Genomic DNA, 18,955 nt, shown 5'->3' on the forward strand with positions numbered 1-18,955 from the left:
ACGACCCCAACTATAAAACTATAATGTTATTTTTTCCCGCACGATGAACACCCCAAAAAAAATCAATAAAAAACTACAACAGAATCGCTATTTTTTGGTCACCACCCCTCCCAAAATAGAGAATAAAAAGTGATCAAAAAGTCGCATGTACCCAAAAATAATACCGATAAAAACTACAACCCGTCCCGCAAAAAACAAGCTCTTACACAGCTTTTTTGACTGGAAAATAAAAAAGTTACGGCTCTCAGAATATGGTGACACAGAAAATAAATTATTTTATAAAAAAGTGATTTTATTGCGCAAACGCTGCAAAACATAAAAAAACCTATATACATATGGTATCGCCATAATCGTACCGATCCGCAGAATAAAATATAATGGTCATTTATAGTGCACGGTGAACGCCGCAAAAAATAAAACTAAAAAACATTGTCAGAATTGCATGTATTTGGTCCCCTGGCTTCCAAAAAAATGTAATAAAAAGTGATCAAAAAAATCGCATGTACCCCAAAATGGTACCAATGAAAAGTACAGATTGTCCCGCAACAAATAAGCCCTCACGCAGCTCCGGTGGTGAAAAAATAAAAAAGTTCTGGCTTTCAGAATATAACGATGCAAAATGTGCAGTGTCCAAAAGTGGATAAGATCGGGCGCCATTTATCAGTGCGACACCGGGCACATATCTATGAAATATTATTTATTTACCCCATTATCATACCCTCTTATTATGCCCTGATGTAGTCCGCACAGATTACATACGCCCCCACATTATAAACTGAAATACCAGCAAAACCCCAAACAGAAAAACTACCAAGCAAAATCTGCGCAGCAAAAGCAAAATGGCGTCCCTCCCTTCTGAGCCCTGCAGCGTGCCCAAACAGCAGTTTGCGCCCACACATATGGCGTCGCCATACCCGAGAGAACCCGCTTAACGTTTTATGAGGTATTTGTCTTCTGTGGCACAAACTGGGCACAACATATTATGCACTAAAATGGTGTATCCGTGGAAAATTGCAATTTTCACTTTGAACCATCCGCTGTGCATTAACCCCTTTGCGCACTATGACTTAATTGCCAGTCGTGGTGCGGCGGTTGATTTATGGAGCCGGCTCAGGTGCTGAGCCCGCTCCATACGCTGCGGGTGTCGGCTGTGTATTACAGCAGGCCCCCTCGGTACTAACGGACAGGTACAGCGATCGCTCTGTTACAGAAGCCTGTAAAAATAACAATATCCTGCAATACATTAGTATTACAGTGTATTGTACCAGTGATCCAATGATCGCTGGCTCAAGTCCCCTAAGGGGATTGATTAATAAAATGTGTAGAAGAATTATAGTTATTAGTAGTGAGAATGTAATTTTTTAAAGTTCAAAAAAAATACACCTTTTCGCATTTTTCTTCTAATGTAAAAAAATTAACAAAATTGGTATCGCTGCGTCCGTAAAAGTCCGAACCATTACAATATACCATTATTTAATTCGCACAGTGCACACCTTAAAAAAATGTAATAATTGAAACCGCCAAAATCGCTGTTTTTTTTTTGTCACTTTCGCTCTAAGAAAAAAAAAATGTAATACAACTTTTGAATCACTTTTTATGTACCAAAAAATGGAACCAATAAAAACTGCAGCTCCTCCCGCAAGAAATAAGCCCTCACACCACTCTATTGATGGAAAAATAAAAAAGTTATGGCTCTTGGAAAGCGGGTAGTGAAAAATCTAAAATATGAAAGCAAAAAATGGATCAGTCCTTAAAGGGTTAATTCATTTCTATTGAAAAAAAGTATGACAACATGTTGGGTATTTCCGTACTCGGGAGAAATTGCTTTATAAAAAATGGTTGTTTTTTTTCCTCCTTTATCCCTTGTGAAAATGAGAAAATGCAACATTTTAGTGGAAAAAATTTTGATCTTAATTTTCGCACCCTTATTCTAATAAACTCTGCAAAAGACCCGTGGGGTGTAAATGCTCACTATACCCCTAGAAAAACTCCTTGAAGGTTTTTCCAAAATGGGGTCACTTTTGGGGGGTTTCCACTGTTTTGGTCCCTCCAGTGCATTGCAAATGCGACATGGCACCCAAAACCATTCCAGCAAAATCATAAATCCAAATGGCTCTCCTTCCCTTCTGAGCCCTGCTGTGGGTCCAAACAGCAGTTTATTACCACATATGGGGTATTGTCGTAATCGGGAGACATTGCTTTACAAATGTTGGGGTGCATTTTCTTCGTTATTCCTTGTAAATAATAAAAATTTCTATGTTTCAGAAAAAAAGTATATTTTAATTTTTACAGACTAATTCTAATATATTTAGCAAAAAACCTGTGTGGTCAAAATGCTAACTATACCCCTAGATTAATACCTTAAGGGGTCTAGTTTTCGAAAATGGGGTAGTTTATGGGGAGTTTCTATCGTTCTGGCAGCTCAAAGCTTCTCCAAATGTACAGTGGGGCCTAAAACATTTTCAAGCAAAATATGAATCCTGAAAGCCTCCGGGTGCTCCCTTCCTTTGGGGCCCTGCCGTGTCTCCAAACAACGCATTAGGGCCACAATGTGTGTATTTTTGAAAACAGGAGAAAGAGGGTAATAGATTTTGGGGTGTATTTCTTCATTTTCATGTTCGCTTTACAAAGAAATCGGTCTTCAAACTAATACTTTTATGAAAAAAAGTTAAATAATTATTTTTTTCACCTGTTATGCATTAAATTTAGCAAAAAACTATGGGGTCAAAATACTTACTATACCCCTAAATAAATACCTTATGGGGTCTAGTTTTCTAAATGGGGTAGTTTATGGGGAGTTTCTATCGTTCTGGCAGCTCAAAGCCTCTCCAAATGTACAGTGGGGCCTAAAACATTTTCAAGCAAAATATGAATCCTGAAAGCCTCCGGGTGCTCCCTTCCTTTTGGGTCCTGCCGTGTGTCCAGGCAGCGCATTAGGCCCTCAATGTGGGTATTTTTGAAAACAGGAGAAACAGGGTGATAGATTTTGTGGTGTGTTTCTTCATTCTCATGGTCGCTTTACAAAGAAATTGGTCTTCAAACTGATACTTTTATGAAAAAAAGTGAAATTTTTTTTTTTCACCTGCTATGTATTACATTTATCAAAAAACTGTGGGGTCAAAATACTTACTATACCCCTAGGTAAATACCTTAAGGGGTCTAGTTTTCTAAATGGGGTAATTTGTGGGGGTTTCCATCACTCTGACACCTATGAGCCTCTGAAAACCTGGCTTGGTGCAGGAAAACAAAATGTACTTCAAAATTTCTAAAATTATTATTCAATTCAAAAGTATTTAATTAAAAAAATTGTACAGTATGTGTGTACATATGTGACATTGCAGTTAAAAATAGGGAAAAATTTTAATTTTTACAAAATTTCTTCCATTTTTCTATTTTTTAATTTCCGCAAATTGTATCAGTCTACTTTTACCACTAAAATAAAGTACAACATGTGACGAAAAAACAATGTCAGAATTACTTGGATATTCAAAACTTTCACAGAGTTATTCTCTGATAAAGTCAGACATACCAGATTTGACAAATCTGGCTTGGTCATTAAGGTACAAACATGCCCGGTCATTAAGGGGTTAAAGCAGCTATTTCACTAGTTTAATAATGCCCTATCTACCAGCTAATCTAATAGGTGCTGTCACACTGATAATACTAGTGAAAATTGAGTCCCGAAAAGTTTATTATATTAAAAGTTATGAGCTTTTTTTCTAAATATGTAAATGAGCCTTTATTAGAGAAGTGGGTGGTAACCGCAGCGATTTCTCCTGAGGTGGAGCTACCTCACAGCCTCTGACACTGTCCTATCAGCATGAAGCTGCTTCACACATCATGAGAGACACACATTCTAGAGGGAAGGGGGATCACTTCAAACAGCCATGTGTCGGGCAGTGACACAACTGGAGATATCGCTAGTTGAATACATAGTCGATAATGGACGATTGGACAGCATAATACAGACACAAATTCCACCGCCCAGAATGAAAAGAACATTTCACCTCCTATATGACGATTAGGGCTACATTAGCATATTTAGAAAAATGCTCATAACTTTGCAAATAATAATCGTTTTTTAAAACAAATCACACTGTAGTTATCAGCATCCATAGCGCCTATTCGATTAGTTAGGAGAGAGGGAATTAATAAACCGGTGACAGCCTCTTTAAAGTGTAGCTAAATGTTCGACAAACTTCTGACATGTCAAAGGTTTGTATTGGTGGGGGTCCGAGCACTGAGACACCCACCAATCGCTAGAACGAAGCAGCTGAAGGGCTCGTGTGAGCGCTCAGCCGCTTCGTGTCTGTTCGGCTTTTTCTGGAAATAAATGTATCAGTGTACGGACTCAATAGAAAGTCTATGAGCCCGTACATCGTCTTTCCGGAAAAAGCCGAACAGACACGAAGCAGCTGAATGCTCACACGAACGCTTTAGCTCCTTCGTTCTAGCGATTGGTGGGGGTCTCCGTGCTCGGACCCCCACCAATACAAACTTCTAACATGTCACTATGACGTGAGAAGTTTGTCGAACATTTAGCTACACTTTGACATAAAATCGTGATTTTATGTTTAGGCCACAACGGCCTGCCCTAGTCTGAACATACCATTAATCTACAATATTTTGTCAGGCAGCACATGCTGCTTTATGTTGAGATTGCTCTCTTGATAGTATAAGGGTATTTGCGCACATAAAATCAAAAACGGCTGAAAATAAGTTTTCTTTTTTTTTTTTCTTTTAGCAGCGTTTCTTATGGCTGTTTTTGAAGCTGTTTTTCTAGAGTCACTGAAAAACGGCACAAGAAGTGACATGCACTTCTTTTTCGTGTCCGTTTTCAAAAATGGCCGTGTAAAAAAACGCCCCTTTGGAACAGAGCGCCGTTTTTCTTATTGAAATCATTGGGCAGATGTTTGGAGGCGCTCTGCTTCCGATTGTTCGGCCGTTTACGGCCAGAAAAACGGCCAAAAATAAGCCGTGTGAACATACCCTAATAATTAAGTTCTCAAATATTTTAGTAAATCAAAATTGGTGAAAGTCACTTCACACTAAAATCATGTCAATCGAAGACCTGCATTATGGAAAAGATTGAAGAAACATGAGGCACGGGAAGCACTTCTGTTTAGAGGGATAAAATGTTACTAATTGTTCTTGCTAAAGCTTACATTTTTTATTTTTAAGTCTGTAAAATCGTTAAAAAGAGTCCTCCAAAAGCATCCTGCTTTATGCCCAATTTCACGTTGACTGCCTGTTGTCTGTGATTGGTTGATCCCGATCGAGGTGCACAGCACACTGTGCCCATTCACTTTCCAGTGTGCTGTGTGTCTCGATTGCCGATCAACCAATCTGGAAAAACAGGCAGTTAATGTGAAGTTGGGCATAGAGCAGGATGCTTTTGGAGGACTATTCTGTCCTTGGTGTTTAATGTAAACTTTCCATGTTCTATTAATTCTGTAAAAAGCTGGACACCTAAAGCCACGCTCCAAAAGCTAAATGGTGCTCCTTCCCTTCTGAGCCCTACAGCGTGCCCAAACGGGTGAAACCTTTTAACAATTTTTGAGATGTGTCTTTCCAAATGGCATAAGCTAGACACTACATATTTTCCACTGAAATGTCACATCTAGGGAAAAATGAAATTTTTTAATTTGCACCATCCGCAGAGCAATCATTTATGGAAAAGACCTGTGGGGTGAAAATGCTCACTACACCCCTTAATAAATGCCTTGAGGGGTATAGCTTCTCAGCCGTTTCTTTTATTATTTCACATCAGAGCCTCTGCAATTGTGAACCAATACTGTGTAAATTGCCAAATTAGGCCTCAATTTCGCATGGTACTCTCTTACTCCTGAGGCCTGTCGATAGTCCAGGCAAAAGATTAGGGCCACATGTAGGGTGTTTCTAAAACCGGTAAACACAGCATAATAATTAGAGAGCTGTCTTGTTATGGTATCACAAGCTGGGCACCACATATTGGCATATGTATGGAAAAAATAAAATTTTCACTCTGCAACATAGAGTGCACACTAATTTCTGCAAAACACCTGCGGGGTTAAAACGCTCGCTATACCCCTAGGTGGTCGCTTGTGGGGGGTTTTCACTGTTTTAGTCCCACAGGGGCTTTGCAAATGCGACATAGTAACCAGAAACCAATCCAGCAAAATCTGTACTCCAAAAGCCAAATGGCGCTCCTTACCTTCTAGGCCCTACGGTGTTCCCAAACAGCAGTTTATGACCACATATCGGGTATTGCCGTACTCAGGAGAAATTGCTATACAAACGTTGTGGTTCTTTTTTTTTTATTGGGAAAATTAAAAATTTTGAGCTAAAGCTACGTCTTAGGCCTTATTTACACGACCGGGTCCGAGTGTCGGCCGATAAAATCGGCCGTTTTTCCTGGCCAGTTTGCATCCATTCCGGGCCGTTTTTAACGCCCGATTTCGACCCTTTTTACATCCGTTTATTTCCCCAGTCCGTTTTAAAATCTGATGAATTTCAGTTGTAAATTGCCACACACTTCGCTCTGTAGATACTGCCACAGCCCCCCGTAGGTAGTGCCGCACGGCTCCCCCGTAGGTAGTGCCGCACGGCTCCCCCGTAGGTAGTGCCGCACGGCTCCCTCGTAGGTAGTGCCGCACGCACAACCTACGGGTCAGGAACAAGTCATATATGGACACAGTGAAGTCAGGGACTTCTGCTGGAGTGGAATTCCCGGCCACAGCGTTGCCGAAGCTGTGGCTGGGGATTCCGCTCCTACAGGGAGCAAAATAAATACCCTCCTCCTCACATGCACTTCGCACTGTGGGGAGGAGAAGGAGAGCGCGCGAGCGACGGAAGACACGGCCGTCACTTGGAACACATTCAAGTGATGGCGTGTATTACCCGGCCCTATAGACTTCTATGGGGGCTGGGAGAATGGCCGAAAATAGGGCATGTCCCATTTTTTGACGGCCGGGTTTCCCGGGCCGTCAAAAAATCGGTCGTGTGAATAGCCCCATTACGGGTCTATTGTTCCTACCGCAGCCGTATGACTGACTTTTTTTTTTTTTTTTAATTCTTTTATTTTCCATTTTCGAAACACAAAGCAGATGGTTTAGACATTCTCAGCACTGACATCGGCTCACAGGCCAGCATTTGTAGATACAATAAGTGCAAGAGACACAATAGAAAACCATAACATACAGCTGAAACCAATCCTGAAAGATCAGATAGTTTATGCATCCTGAACCAGCAGCCATGCATAATAACCCATATGAGAACAGGATAGAAGTAGAGCGAAGCAGAAAAGAAGAGGGAGCAGGAAGGAAAGAGGAAGGGGAGGAAACTGACCTCACACACTATGTCTAGAAATTATGCTCTGGAGGCCATGATGGTCCTATACGCCACTGACGATTGAAATCGAATCCACTCATGCCAAGTTTTGAGGAATTTAGCATGGGCCCCTCATCGATGCCGTGAGGTCCTCCATTCTCATAATCTCCTGGATCTTGCCGAACCACATGCCCACTGTTGGCGGACAGGTTTGTCTCCACAACACGGGAACACGCCCTAGCTGCATTCACCAAATGGCGAACCACCGAGCGTCGGTACGTAGACAAGGGGACATCGCATAGGTGGTGCAGGAACAGGGCCAGAGAACGCGGGAGTGGGAAGTCCGTGAATTTGGAAGAGATGCGCCACACCTCAAACCAGAAATCCGTCAGCTGCAGGCAGTCCCAAAAGATGTGTAAAATTGTGCCCACCTGGTCTTCACATCTCCAACACAACGTGGAGACCACAGGGATCATTGCATGCAATCTGGAAGACACCCTATACCAACGCGACATGATCGTAAATCCCGCCTCCTGGAATCTGCTAGCCATGGAGCATTTATGTGTCATAGTAAGCAGACGGTCCGTCTGCTCCACAGTGAATGTGAGGCCCAAGTCCCTCTCCCAGCTACTCAAGTATGGGGGTGTGGAAAGAGTAGATGGAGAGATTAGCAGCACATAAAGTCTGGACATCGAGTCACGTATCGTGCCTGTGCCCAAGCATAAGAGTTCGAAAGGGGAGCTATCTCGTGAGTATGCCCGTGGGTTAGGTAGAGATGTGAGGAAGTGTCTTAACTGGGTGACCTGCCAGGAAGTAAAGAAGATGGGGTCTGACAAAGATGCCAGCTGTGAGCTTGTCATCCATGCTGTACCCTGTATAAAATTGGTAGCGTAGCCCTTACCCGCCCTCAGCCAGTGCCAAAAGGGACCCCTATCCTGTCCCGGTGGAAATGAAGGATTGCCCAAGATAGGGAACAAGGGGAGGGAGACGGAGAGATCTTTTTCCGAGGGAAGAGCTGGGACGCGACCGCCAGGGTTGGCCCTATAGTCGGATGTGTTCGTACCGAAAGGGGGACGTGTTTGCCCAACCAGGGCAATGCCCTCAACGGGACCTCAAAAAAAGGTCTTCCATGGACACCCACTGTTTGACCTCAGTGTGTCTAAACCAGTCCAATATTCGTGACACGTGTGAGGGCTGGTGATGGGAAACAAAGTCCGGGAGACCAATGCCACCGTCACACTTGGCACGAAAAAGCATGGAACGGGCAATACGTGCTGGTTTTCCCCATCCATATTAATCTGTGGAGTAGGGACAACAGGGCTTGGAAGAAGGGGTGTGGGATGTGTACCGGCAAGGCCTGGAAGAGATACAGAATCCGTGGCAGAATGTTCATCTTAAATATGGCACTCCTACCAAAGTGCCCATCGTCCACGAAACCAAATCACTCTACACACGTTGTAGAAGCGGAGGGCAGTTCACCGCGTAAAGGCGAGATAGATCTCAGGGCAGCCGGACCCCCAGGTATTTAAGGGACTCTCTAGCCCATTTAAAGGAGAAGGACTCCGACAGCTCATCTACCAGGGACAGTGGCAACGAGATATTGAGAGCCTCCGAATGCTGGTAATTGACCTTGAAGTTGGACAGTTTCGAGTATCTACTCAGCTCCGCCATCAGGTTGGGCAAGGAGACTGGGTGCGGTGAGAAAAAAGAGCAGGTCATCCGCATATGCAGGGACCTTCCTCCCAAAGATACACCCGCTATGTTTGGGTTGGAGTGAATATGGCACAAAAAGGGCTCCAAACACAAAATGAAAATTAAGGGGGACAAGTGACAACCTTGCCTCGTGCCATTTGAGATAGCGAGCGAGGAGGAGAAGTGGCCGTTCACCTTAACCTGGGCCGTGGGGGAGGAGTAGAGACTCTAAATCCATTGCATCATATGCGTGCCCAGTCCCACATGCCACAATGTAGCCAACATAAAATCCCAGTTGACTCTGTCGAAGGCCTTCTCTGCATCCGTAGACAGCAATCAAGTGGGCAGGGCCGTGGTGGCCACCTGATACATCAGGTTCATTGCCCGTGTAGTGTTATCTCGGGCTTCCCTTAGCAGCATGAAGCCCACCTGGTTGTTATGTATCACATTATGTAGTAGTGGGGTCATCCTATGGGCCAGAATCTTTGCAAACCGCTTCAGGTCTACGTTTAACAACGATATGGGACGATAATTTTGCCACATGGATGGGTCCTTCCCCTCTTTTGGTATCACCTACGTGTCCCGAGGAAGGGTCCTCCCTTCCGTGAGTGAAATTGAAGGCATGTAGGAAATGAGGGGAGAGCAGTTCCGAACAGGCCTTCTAATAATGTAAAAGTTGCCCGTCCGGGCCAGGTGCCTTCCCCGCTGGCGAGTCCTTCAGTGCCCATGACCACTCCTCCGGGGAAATAGGAGCCTCCAGTGCAGCGATAGCCTCCTGGGGGATACATTTCATCCCTGAGGACCGGAGATACGACTCAATCCTCTCCAAGTGGCTCCCTCCGTCCGAGGAAGGGGGGGCCCGAGGAAGATTATAAAGACAGTGATAATAGGCACGGAAGGCCTCCGATATGTCATGTGGAAGCTGCAGACGCCTATTGTGTGGGGCTTGAACCTGAGGGGCGCGATTTCCTAAGTGCCCTTGCCAGAGTCCTACCAGGTTTGTTACTGAACTCGTAAAAGTGCCGTCTGCATTTAACTAATTAGGCCCTAGCCTTGGAAAGACAGAGCGAACGAACCTACTCTCAGCTGACCCAGTTCCGCCCCTACAACCCGGTCCTGGGAGACCTTATGGGACTGTTCCAACCTGTGTATGCGATCCAGGAGGTCCATGAGGTGAGTAGTCCATTCCCTCTTTAGTTTGGAACCAATACGAATGAAGGAACCGCGCACCCACACACTTATGTGCCTCCCAAATGCAAAGCGGGTCAACCCCTCGGAGAAGCATTCGTATCAAAATACTTCGAGATCTCGTCCGAAACCACCGTAGAGTCCTGCAGGAGCGATCCATTCAAGCGCCACTGCCAGGAGTGAAGGTGGTTCGTTGGCAAGGAAAGGGTGAGAGTTATAAGAGCATGGTCAGAGAATGTGATACGGACGTTTTTTGAACGGCCATCACACGGCCGGGAAACCCTGTCGTGTGCATAAGGGCTTATTGAAGGAAAAGGATTTTTTTTTTATTTTCACTGACCAAGTCTAATAAAATCTATAAAACCCCTGTGGGGTCAAAATGCTCACTACTCCTGTAGATGAAGTCCTCAAGGGGTGTAGTTTCCAAAATGGGGTCACTTATGGGAGGTTTACACTGTTTTGTCCCTTCGGGGGTGTTGCAAATGTGACCTGGCCTCCGCAAACCATTCCTGCTAAATTTTGATCTCCAAAAGCCAAATAGCGTTCTTTCCCTTCTAAGCCCTGCTGTGTCTCTAAACAGCCGTTTATGACCACATGTTTTAATTGGGAGAAATTGCTTTACAAATGTGGCGGTGCTTTTTCTCCTTTAGTCCTTGTGGCAATGAGAAAAAATTAGCTAAACCTACATTTTCTTTGAAAGAATGTCGATTTTAAGTTTCATGGCCTACTTCCAATAATTTCTGCAATAAACCTGTGGGGTCAAAATGCTCACTATACCCCTAGATAATTTCCTTGAGGGATGGGGTCACTTTTGGGGAATTTCCACTGTTTTGGCACTGCAAGAGCCCTTCGAGCCTGAAATGGTTTTCTAAAATATTTTCTAATAAAAAGGAGGCCCCAAGATCCACTAGGTACTCCTTTGCTTCTGAGGCCGGTGCTTCAGTCCATTAGCACACTACGGCCACATGTGGGATATTTCTAAAAACTGCAGAACCTGGGCAATAAATATAGAGTTGCGTTTCTCTGGTAAAACTATGTGTTACAAAAAAATGGATTAAAAATGAATTTCTGCAAAAAAAAAAAGAAGGTAATTTTGTAAATTTCACCTCTACTTTGCTTTAATTCCTGTGAAACCTCTAAATGGTTAAGAAGCTTTCTAAATGCAGTTTTGAATACTTTGAGGGGTGAAGTTTTTAAAATTAGGTGACTTATTCAGGGTTTCTAATATATAAAGCCCTCAAAGCCACCTCATGTCTGAACTGACCCCTGTAAAAATAGCCTTTTGAAAATGTGAGAAATTGCAGCTAAAGTTCTAAGCCTTGTAACGTCCTAGAAAAATATGAAACAATATTTTAAAAAAATTATGCCGATCTAAAGTAGACATATGGGGGATGTTAATTAGCAACAATTTTGTGTGGTATAACTGCCTGTCTTACAAGCAGATACATTTAAATTTAGAAAAATGCTAATTTTTGCAATTTTCCACAAAATTTTGGTGTTTTTCACAATTAAATACTGAATATATCGAGAAAATTTTGCCAGTAACATAAAGTCCAATGTGTCATGAGAAAATAATCTCAGAATCGCTTGGTTAGGTGAAAGTATTCCGAAGTTATTACCACATAAAGTGAAACATGTCAGATTTGAAAAATGAGGTTCTGTCAGGAAGGTCAAAAGTGGCCAAAGCGGGAAGGGGTTAATATAGATAATGACGTGGTAAAAAAAACAAACTAACAACATATCACTTAATTCTTAATAAGTATGTTCAACATAAAAACTATCCCGTGGATAAGATTTTATTGTGGGACAACCCCTTTAAATAATAAAGTTCTTCACTTAGCTGAATAATAGACCTCCAATTTTCTTGGGTGTGTGTTTTTTTTTTTTGTTTAAAAGTTTTATATTTATATGAGTGATTCTGGAATCCTGTTTTACCCTTCTGCTGCAGAGTTTTTCAGGTATAAGTTGACTCTGTTTACACCACGTGTTTATCCTACATCCGGCATATATTATGAAGCAAAGTACGCCCGCATGATCGTGTAGTATATCAACATAGTCAAACTTAGTCTATATGTTTCACTTACATCAAAGTTGAAGAGTATTCGCATTTGGGAACAATTGTCTGGATCACTGGATATCCTCGCTGTACGATGTGCTACATCGGTCTCTGGCTATTCTGGATTCTAGAGGTAGGAGATGATGATGGCTGTTTACAGTTCCTTGGAATGAGCTGATTGAGCAAATTATCCTCGTGTGCTCACGAACTCCATCAAATATACCAGTTTTAAAAAGTATTTATTTATTAAAGTGTTTTTTTTTTAAAAATTACATAAAATAAATCTAGCTCCTTAATTTATTTTTTAGAATACATAATAAAATGCATTGTTCACTATTCCATTCAGAGCCCCAAAAAACATACACATTAACAAATTACGTTTATTTTTATAATGAAAGTCAATGGCAGAGTGATCCAAACGTATGGGTGTAGGTTTGCTTTTAACCCCTTCCCTCTTTAGCCACTTTTGACCTTCCTGACAGAGCCTCATTTTTCAAATCTGACATGTGTCACTTTATGTGGTAATAACTCCGGAATGCTTTCACCTATCCAAGCGATTCTGAGATTGTTTTCTCGTGACACATTGGACTTTATGTTACTGGCAAAATTTGCTCGATATGTTCAGTATTTAATTGTGAAAAACACCAAAATTTAGCGAAAAATTGCAAAAATTAGCATTTTTCTCAATTTAAATGTATCTGCTTGTAAGACAGGCAGTTATAATACACAAAATTGTTGCTAATTAACATCCCCCATATGTCTACTTTAGATTGGCATCGTTTTTTGAACATCCTTTTATTTTTCTATGACCTCACAAGGCTTAGAACTTTAGCAGCAATTTCTCACATTTTCAAGAAAATTTCAAAAGGCTATTTTTACAGGGGCCAGTTCAGTTGTGAAGTGGTTTTGAGGGCCTTATATATTAGAAACCCCAAAAAAGTCACCCCATTTTAAAAACTTCACCCCTCAAAGTATTCAAAACAGCATTTAGAAAATGTCTTAACCCTTTAAACATTTCACAGGAATTAAAGCAAAGTAGAGGTGAAATTTACAAATTTCATATTTTTCTGCAGAAATACATTTTTAATACAATTTTTTTTATAACACAGAAGGTTTTACCAGAGAAATGCAACTCCATATTTGTTGCCCAGTTTTTGCAGTTTTAGGAAATATCCCACACGTGGCCGTAGCGTGCTACTGGACTGAAACACCGGCCTCAGAAGCAAAGGAGCACCTAGTGGATTTTGGGGCCTTATTTTTGTTAAAATATATTTTAGGCACCATGTCAGGTTTGAAGGGCTCTTGCGGTGCCAAAACAGTCAAAATCCCCCAAAAGTGACCCCATCTGGGAAACTAGACACCTCAAGGAAATTATCTAGGGGTGTAGTGAGCATTTTCACCGCACAGGTTTTTTACAGAAATTATTGGAAGTAGGCCGTGAAAATTAAAATCAACATTTCTTCAAAGAAAATGTAGGTTTAGCGATTTTTTTTCTCATTTCCACAAGGACTAAAGGAGAAAAAGCACCGCAAAATTTGTAAAGCAATTTCTCCCGAGTAAAACAATACCTCACATGTGGTAATAAACGGTTGTTTGGAGACACGGCGAGGCTGAGAAGGGAAAGAGCGCCATTTGGCTTTTGGAACTCAAATTTAGCAGGAATGGTTTGCGGAGGCCATGTTACATTTACAAAGCCCCTGAGGGGACAAAACAGTGGAAACCCCCCACAAGTGACCCCATTTTGGAAACAACACCCATTGAGGAAATTATCTAGGGGTATAGTGAGCGATTTGACACCACAGTTTTTTTGCAGAAATTATTGGAAGTAGGCCCTGAAAATAATAATCTACATTTTTTCAAAGAAAATGTAGGTTTAGCTAATTTTTTCTCATTTCCAGAAGGACTAAAGGAGAAAAAGCACCACAAAATTTGTAAAGCAATTTCTCCCGAGTAAAACAATACCCCACATGTGGTAATAAACGGCTGTTTGGACACACGGCAGGGCTTAGAAGGGAAAGAGCACTATTTGACTTTTTGAGATCACATTTAGCAGGAATGATTTGCGGAGGCCAGGTCACATTTGCAAAGCCCCTGAGGGGACAAAACAATGAAAACGCCCAAAAAGGGACTCCATTTAGGAAACTACACCTCTTGAAGAATGCATCTAGGGGTGTAGTGAGCATTTTGACCCCACAGATGTTTCATAGAATTTATTAGAATTAGGCAGTGAAAATAAAAACAGTCCTTTTTCTTCAATAAGACGTAGCTTTAGCGCAAATTTTTTCATTTTCTCAACAAATAAAGGAAAAAAAGAACCCAACATTTGTAAAGCTATTTCTCCCGAGTACGGCAATACCCCATATGTGGTCATAAACTGCTGTTTGGGCAAACGGCAGGGCTCAGAAGGGAAGGACCGCCATTTGGAGTGCAGATGTTGCTGGATTGGTTTCTGGGCACCTGTGGGCCCAAAACAGTGGAAACCCCCCAGAAGTGACCCCATTTTGTAAACTACACCCCTCAATGCATTTACCAAGGGGTGTAGTAAGCATTTTAACCCTGCAGGTGTTTTGTAGAAATTAGTGTGCGCTCAATGTTGCAGAGTGAAAATGGGATTTTTTTCCATAGATATGCCAATATGTGGTGCCCGGCTTGTGCCACCATAACAAGACAGCTCTCTAATTATTATGCGGTGTTTCCCGGTTTTAGAAACACCCTACATGTGGCCCTAATCTTTTGTCTGGACATATGACAGGGCTCAGAAGTGAAGAGTACCATGCGGAGTGGAGGCCTAATTTGGCGATTTACAAAGTATTGGTTCACAACTGCAGAGGCTCAGATGTGAAATAATAAAAAGAAACCCCTGATAAGTGACCCCATTATGGAACTGCACCCCTCAAGGCATTTATTAAGGGGTGTAGTGAGCATTTTCACCCCACAGGTCTTTTCCATAAATGAATGCGCTGCGGATGGTGCAAATTAAAAATTTATATTTTTCCCTAGATATGCCATTCAGTGGCAAATATGTCATGCCCAGCTTATGACGCTGGAGACACACACCACAAAAATTGTTAAAAGGGTTCTCACGGGTATGACGGTGCCATATATGTTGAAGGAAACTGCTGTTTGGGCACGCTGTAGGGTTCAGGGCCGAGGGAGCACCATTTGGCTTTTGGAGAGCGGATTTTGCTTGGTACTATATTTGTTTGAGTATTGCTGGTGTTTTATAATGTGGGGGTACATGTAAGCGGGGCGGAGTATATAAGGGGCATAGTCAGGTGGTATAAAAAAATAAAAATAATCCATAGATGTGTGTTACGCTGTGAAGCAATCCTTTCTGCACAGGCCGGTGTCGCACTGATAAATGGTGTCATTTCTTATCCCCCTTTTGGTCCACACTCCGCGCCTTTGTAGTTTGGGGAATTTTGCTGGGAAAGTATTATCCTGGTATAATACGGGCACCGTCGCTTCCATCGGATATGATTGGGCCCTCCCTTCCTGGTTCCCTAATTTTAGGTCCTTGATAAATCGCCTCTTGAAACAGAAGAAATGTTCTCCTCGGGCACAACTGCATATTTTTTTATTTCCTGACTTATTGGAGCCATAACTAATTTTATTTTTCATAGACGTAGCGGTATGAGGGCTGGTTTGTTGCGGGACGAGCTGTAGTTATTATTGGTACCATTTTGGGGTACATGTGACTTTTTGATCACCTTTTATCCTATTTTTTGGGATGCCAGGTAAACCAAAAAACGCAATTCTGGCACAGCTTTTTTTGGTTTTTTTTTATACAGAGTTCACCACGCATTATAAACTACATGTTACCTTTATTCTGCGGGTCAGTACGATTCCGGCGATACCTCATTTATAGAACTTTTTTATGTTTTACAACTTTTTGCACAATAAAATTACTTTTGTAAAAAGAATGTATTTTTTCTGTCGCCAAGTTGTGAGAACCATAACGTTTTAATTTTTTTGTCGACGGAGTTGTATGAGGGCTTGTTTTTTGCGGGACGAGCTATAGTTTTTATAGGTACCATTTTTGGATACGTGCGACTTTTTGATCACTTTTTATTGTAATATTTGTAGGGCAAAGTGACTAAAAAACAGAAACTCTGGTAACGTTTTTTACGGGTTTTTTTTACGCTGTTCACCGCGTGCAATAAATAATATAATATTTTGATACCTCCGGTCGTTACGGTCGTGGCGATACCAAATACATATGGTTTATTATTATTTTTCAATAATAAAGGACTTGATAAGAGTAAAAGGGGGATTGTGTGTTATTTGATTACTTGAAACTTTTATTGTTTTCAAACTTTTATTTTTTGCACTTTTTTTTACACTTTTTTACACTTTTTTATACTTTTTTTACACTTTTTCTCAAGTCCCACTAGGGGACTTGAAGGTCCAACGGTCAGATTTTTTTTTTTCTAATACATTGCACTACCTATGTAGTGCAATGTATTAGATCTGTCAGTCATTCACTGACAGCAAGCCGTTTAGGCTTCGCCTCCCGGCGGGGCCTAAATCGGCTTCCGTAATGGCAGAGCAGGAGACCATTGTGTCTCCTGTTGCCATAACAGCAGTCGCCAGTCCCGATTGCCTGTCAGGGCTGGCGATCTGCTTGTAACCGCTACGATGCAGCAATCGCTTTCGATTGCTGCATCGAAGGGGTTAATGGCAGGGATCGGAGCTAGCTCCGGTTCCTGCCGTTACAGGTGGATGTCAGCTGTACAGTACAGCTGACTTCCACCGCTGATGACGCCGGATCAGCTCCTGACCCGGCGCCATCTTGCCGGCAGCTACGGAAGCCGATCAGGCTCCGCCGCCGGGCGGATCTTGACCGGCTTCGGTGCTAGGCAGACCGGGAGGCCAGTATTAGGCCTCCGGTTGCCATTGCAGCCACCGGAACCCCGGCAATTTCATTACTGGGGTTCCGATGAGCTGCAAACACCTTAAGTGCAGCGATCGCGTTTGAGCGCTGCACTTAAGGGGTTAATGGCGGGGATCGAAGCTAATTTCGGTCCCCGCCGTTACAGTCGGATGTCAGCTGTAAGATACAGCTGAGATCCGGTGATGATGGGACCGGCTCAGCTTCTGAGCCGGTGCCAAACGTTTGACGTACATGTACGGCAAGATGCGGGAAGTCAGTACTTTCCATGACGTACATGTACGGCAAATGTCGGGAAGGGGTTAAATATGACCAAATAAACCTATAACTTTTATTTTGACTGCTGGATATACCTTCACTATACACCACTAGTGTATGTTTGCATGGTATACACTTGGATCGATCTGAAGAAAAAAAAAAAAAACACAGCCAACCCCCGTTGCATCCATTTTTTTTGAAGTGTGGTGTTCGTTACCTTTTTTTTTTTTCTTTTAGATGGGTATACATCTGATATAAGGCAAAATGTAATGTGAACTTTGGAGTATTACTGGAGATAGATTAAATTAAACCCAATGTTCTTCTTCATAGGCATCTAACACAGACACCTTAAACTGTATAGCGCTGAGATTTAATGTTACTCCAAACAAACTTGTGGAACTGAACAAGCTCTTTACACGTACCATTGTGCCGGGACAGGTAAACCTCTCTTCCCTTTATTTACTTCTCTGTAATTATATCAGGTCACAGACTGATGCTGTTTTAGCCTCTGAGATGTCAGTTGTTTACATGTTTTCTTGATTTTAGGGATTTTTTTCCCCTAAAATATTAAAGCCAAATTTACTGTAAATTTACCACGGTGTGAACACACCCTAAGGTTAGGAACGCACACGGCGTGGTCTGGGTGGATATGCTGAATCAAGCTGCGTAGCGTATCCGCCCTGAACACCTGGAATGCCGTCTGAAGATTTGTACCACATTGTGGTGCATTTTTCCGGCGGAATTTCTGCTGTGTAAAGCAGCGCCAGAAATTTTTTAAAAAAAACCTTCATACTTACCCCCTCCCTCTTCTCTGCACGTAGTCGGGCCTCCTGGAATCACTTTGCAGGCCATATGACCGCTGCAGCCTGATTTGGTTGCAGCGGTCACATGGGATGAAACGTCATCCCAGGAAGCTGGACTGGAGAGGAAGCAGGGAATTATGGGTAAGTAAGTTTTATTTATTTTTTTATTTTTTTCTTACTTGCGATTTTTTTTTTCCCGCTGTGATTCCACCGCAAATGTCGCAACACACACCACTTTGCGGGTTAAAGCACCCCATTGAATTCAATGGGGAAAACCCACAACAGAAGAACTGCGATTCCGCAGCATTAATTGACAGGCTGCGGTTGTGCAAACAGCACCGCAGGTCAATTTATGTGCGGTTTTCTTTCTGCTTTTTTTTCCCCGCTGTGTGGGGACAAGATTTGTTGAAATCTCACTCACACTGCTGCTACTGAAATATGCTGCGGATTTTCAGCAATGAATCCGTTGCAGAAAATCTGCAGTGTTTTTATGCTGTGTTAATATCCTATGGCTGAGTTGACGTGCTACAGATTTGATGTGGATCTCGCCGATTGCGTAAAATCGGACAGATCTGCAATGTGTGAAATCCGCCTAATAGTCTGACGTTTCTCTGTCAATTTACTAAAAACTGCATCTGCCACCAATATGGCAGCCCTTAAGTAAAATGTTGTAGCTATTTTTCCTTTTAAAAACGTAAACAAGCAAACCAAATACATGCTTTCTTTTTTACGGACTTGGGCTGTGTTCACATCACCGTT

At 42.3% G+C, this 18,955-nt stretch overlaps 1 protein-coding gene across 10 annotated transcripts in view; it reads left to right on the forward strand.

Annotated features, from left to right (window-relative positions):
* Positions 1-18,955, forward strand: part of NCOA7 (nuclear receptor coactivator 7) — a 247,757-nt gene that overhangs the window by 149,923 nt on the left and 78,879 nt on the right. For all 10 annotated transcript variants that reach the window (XM_075862323.1, XM_075862326.1, XM_075862325.1 and 7 more), the window contains one exon: positions 17,724-17,831. In XM_075862323.1, coding sequence (XP_075718438.1) covers positions 17,724-17,831 — 108 coding nt within the window. The remainder of the gene's footprint in view (positions 1-17,723; positions 17,832-18,955) is intronic.

This window comes from Rhinoderma darwinii, chromosome 4 (assembly GCF_050947455.1).
Source record: "Rhinoderma darwinii isolate aRhiDar2 chromosome 4, aRhiDar2.hap1, whole genome shotgun sequence".
Lineage (NCBI taxonomy): Eukaryota > Metazoa > Chordata > Amphibia > Anura > Rhinodermatidae > Rhinoderma > Rhinoderma darwinii.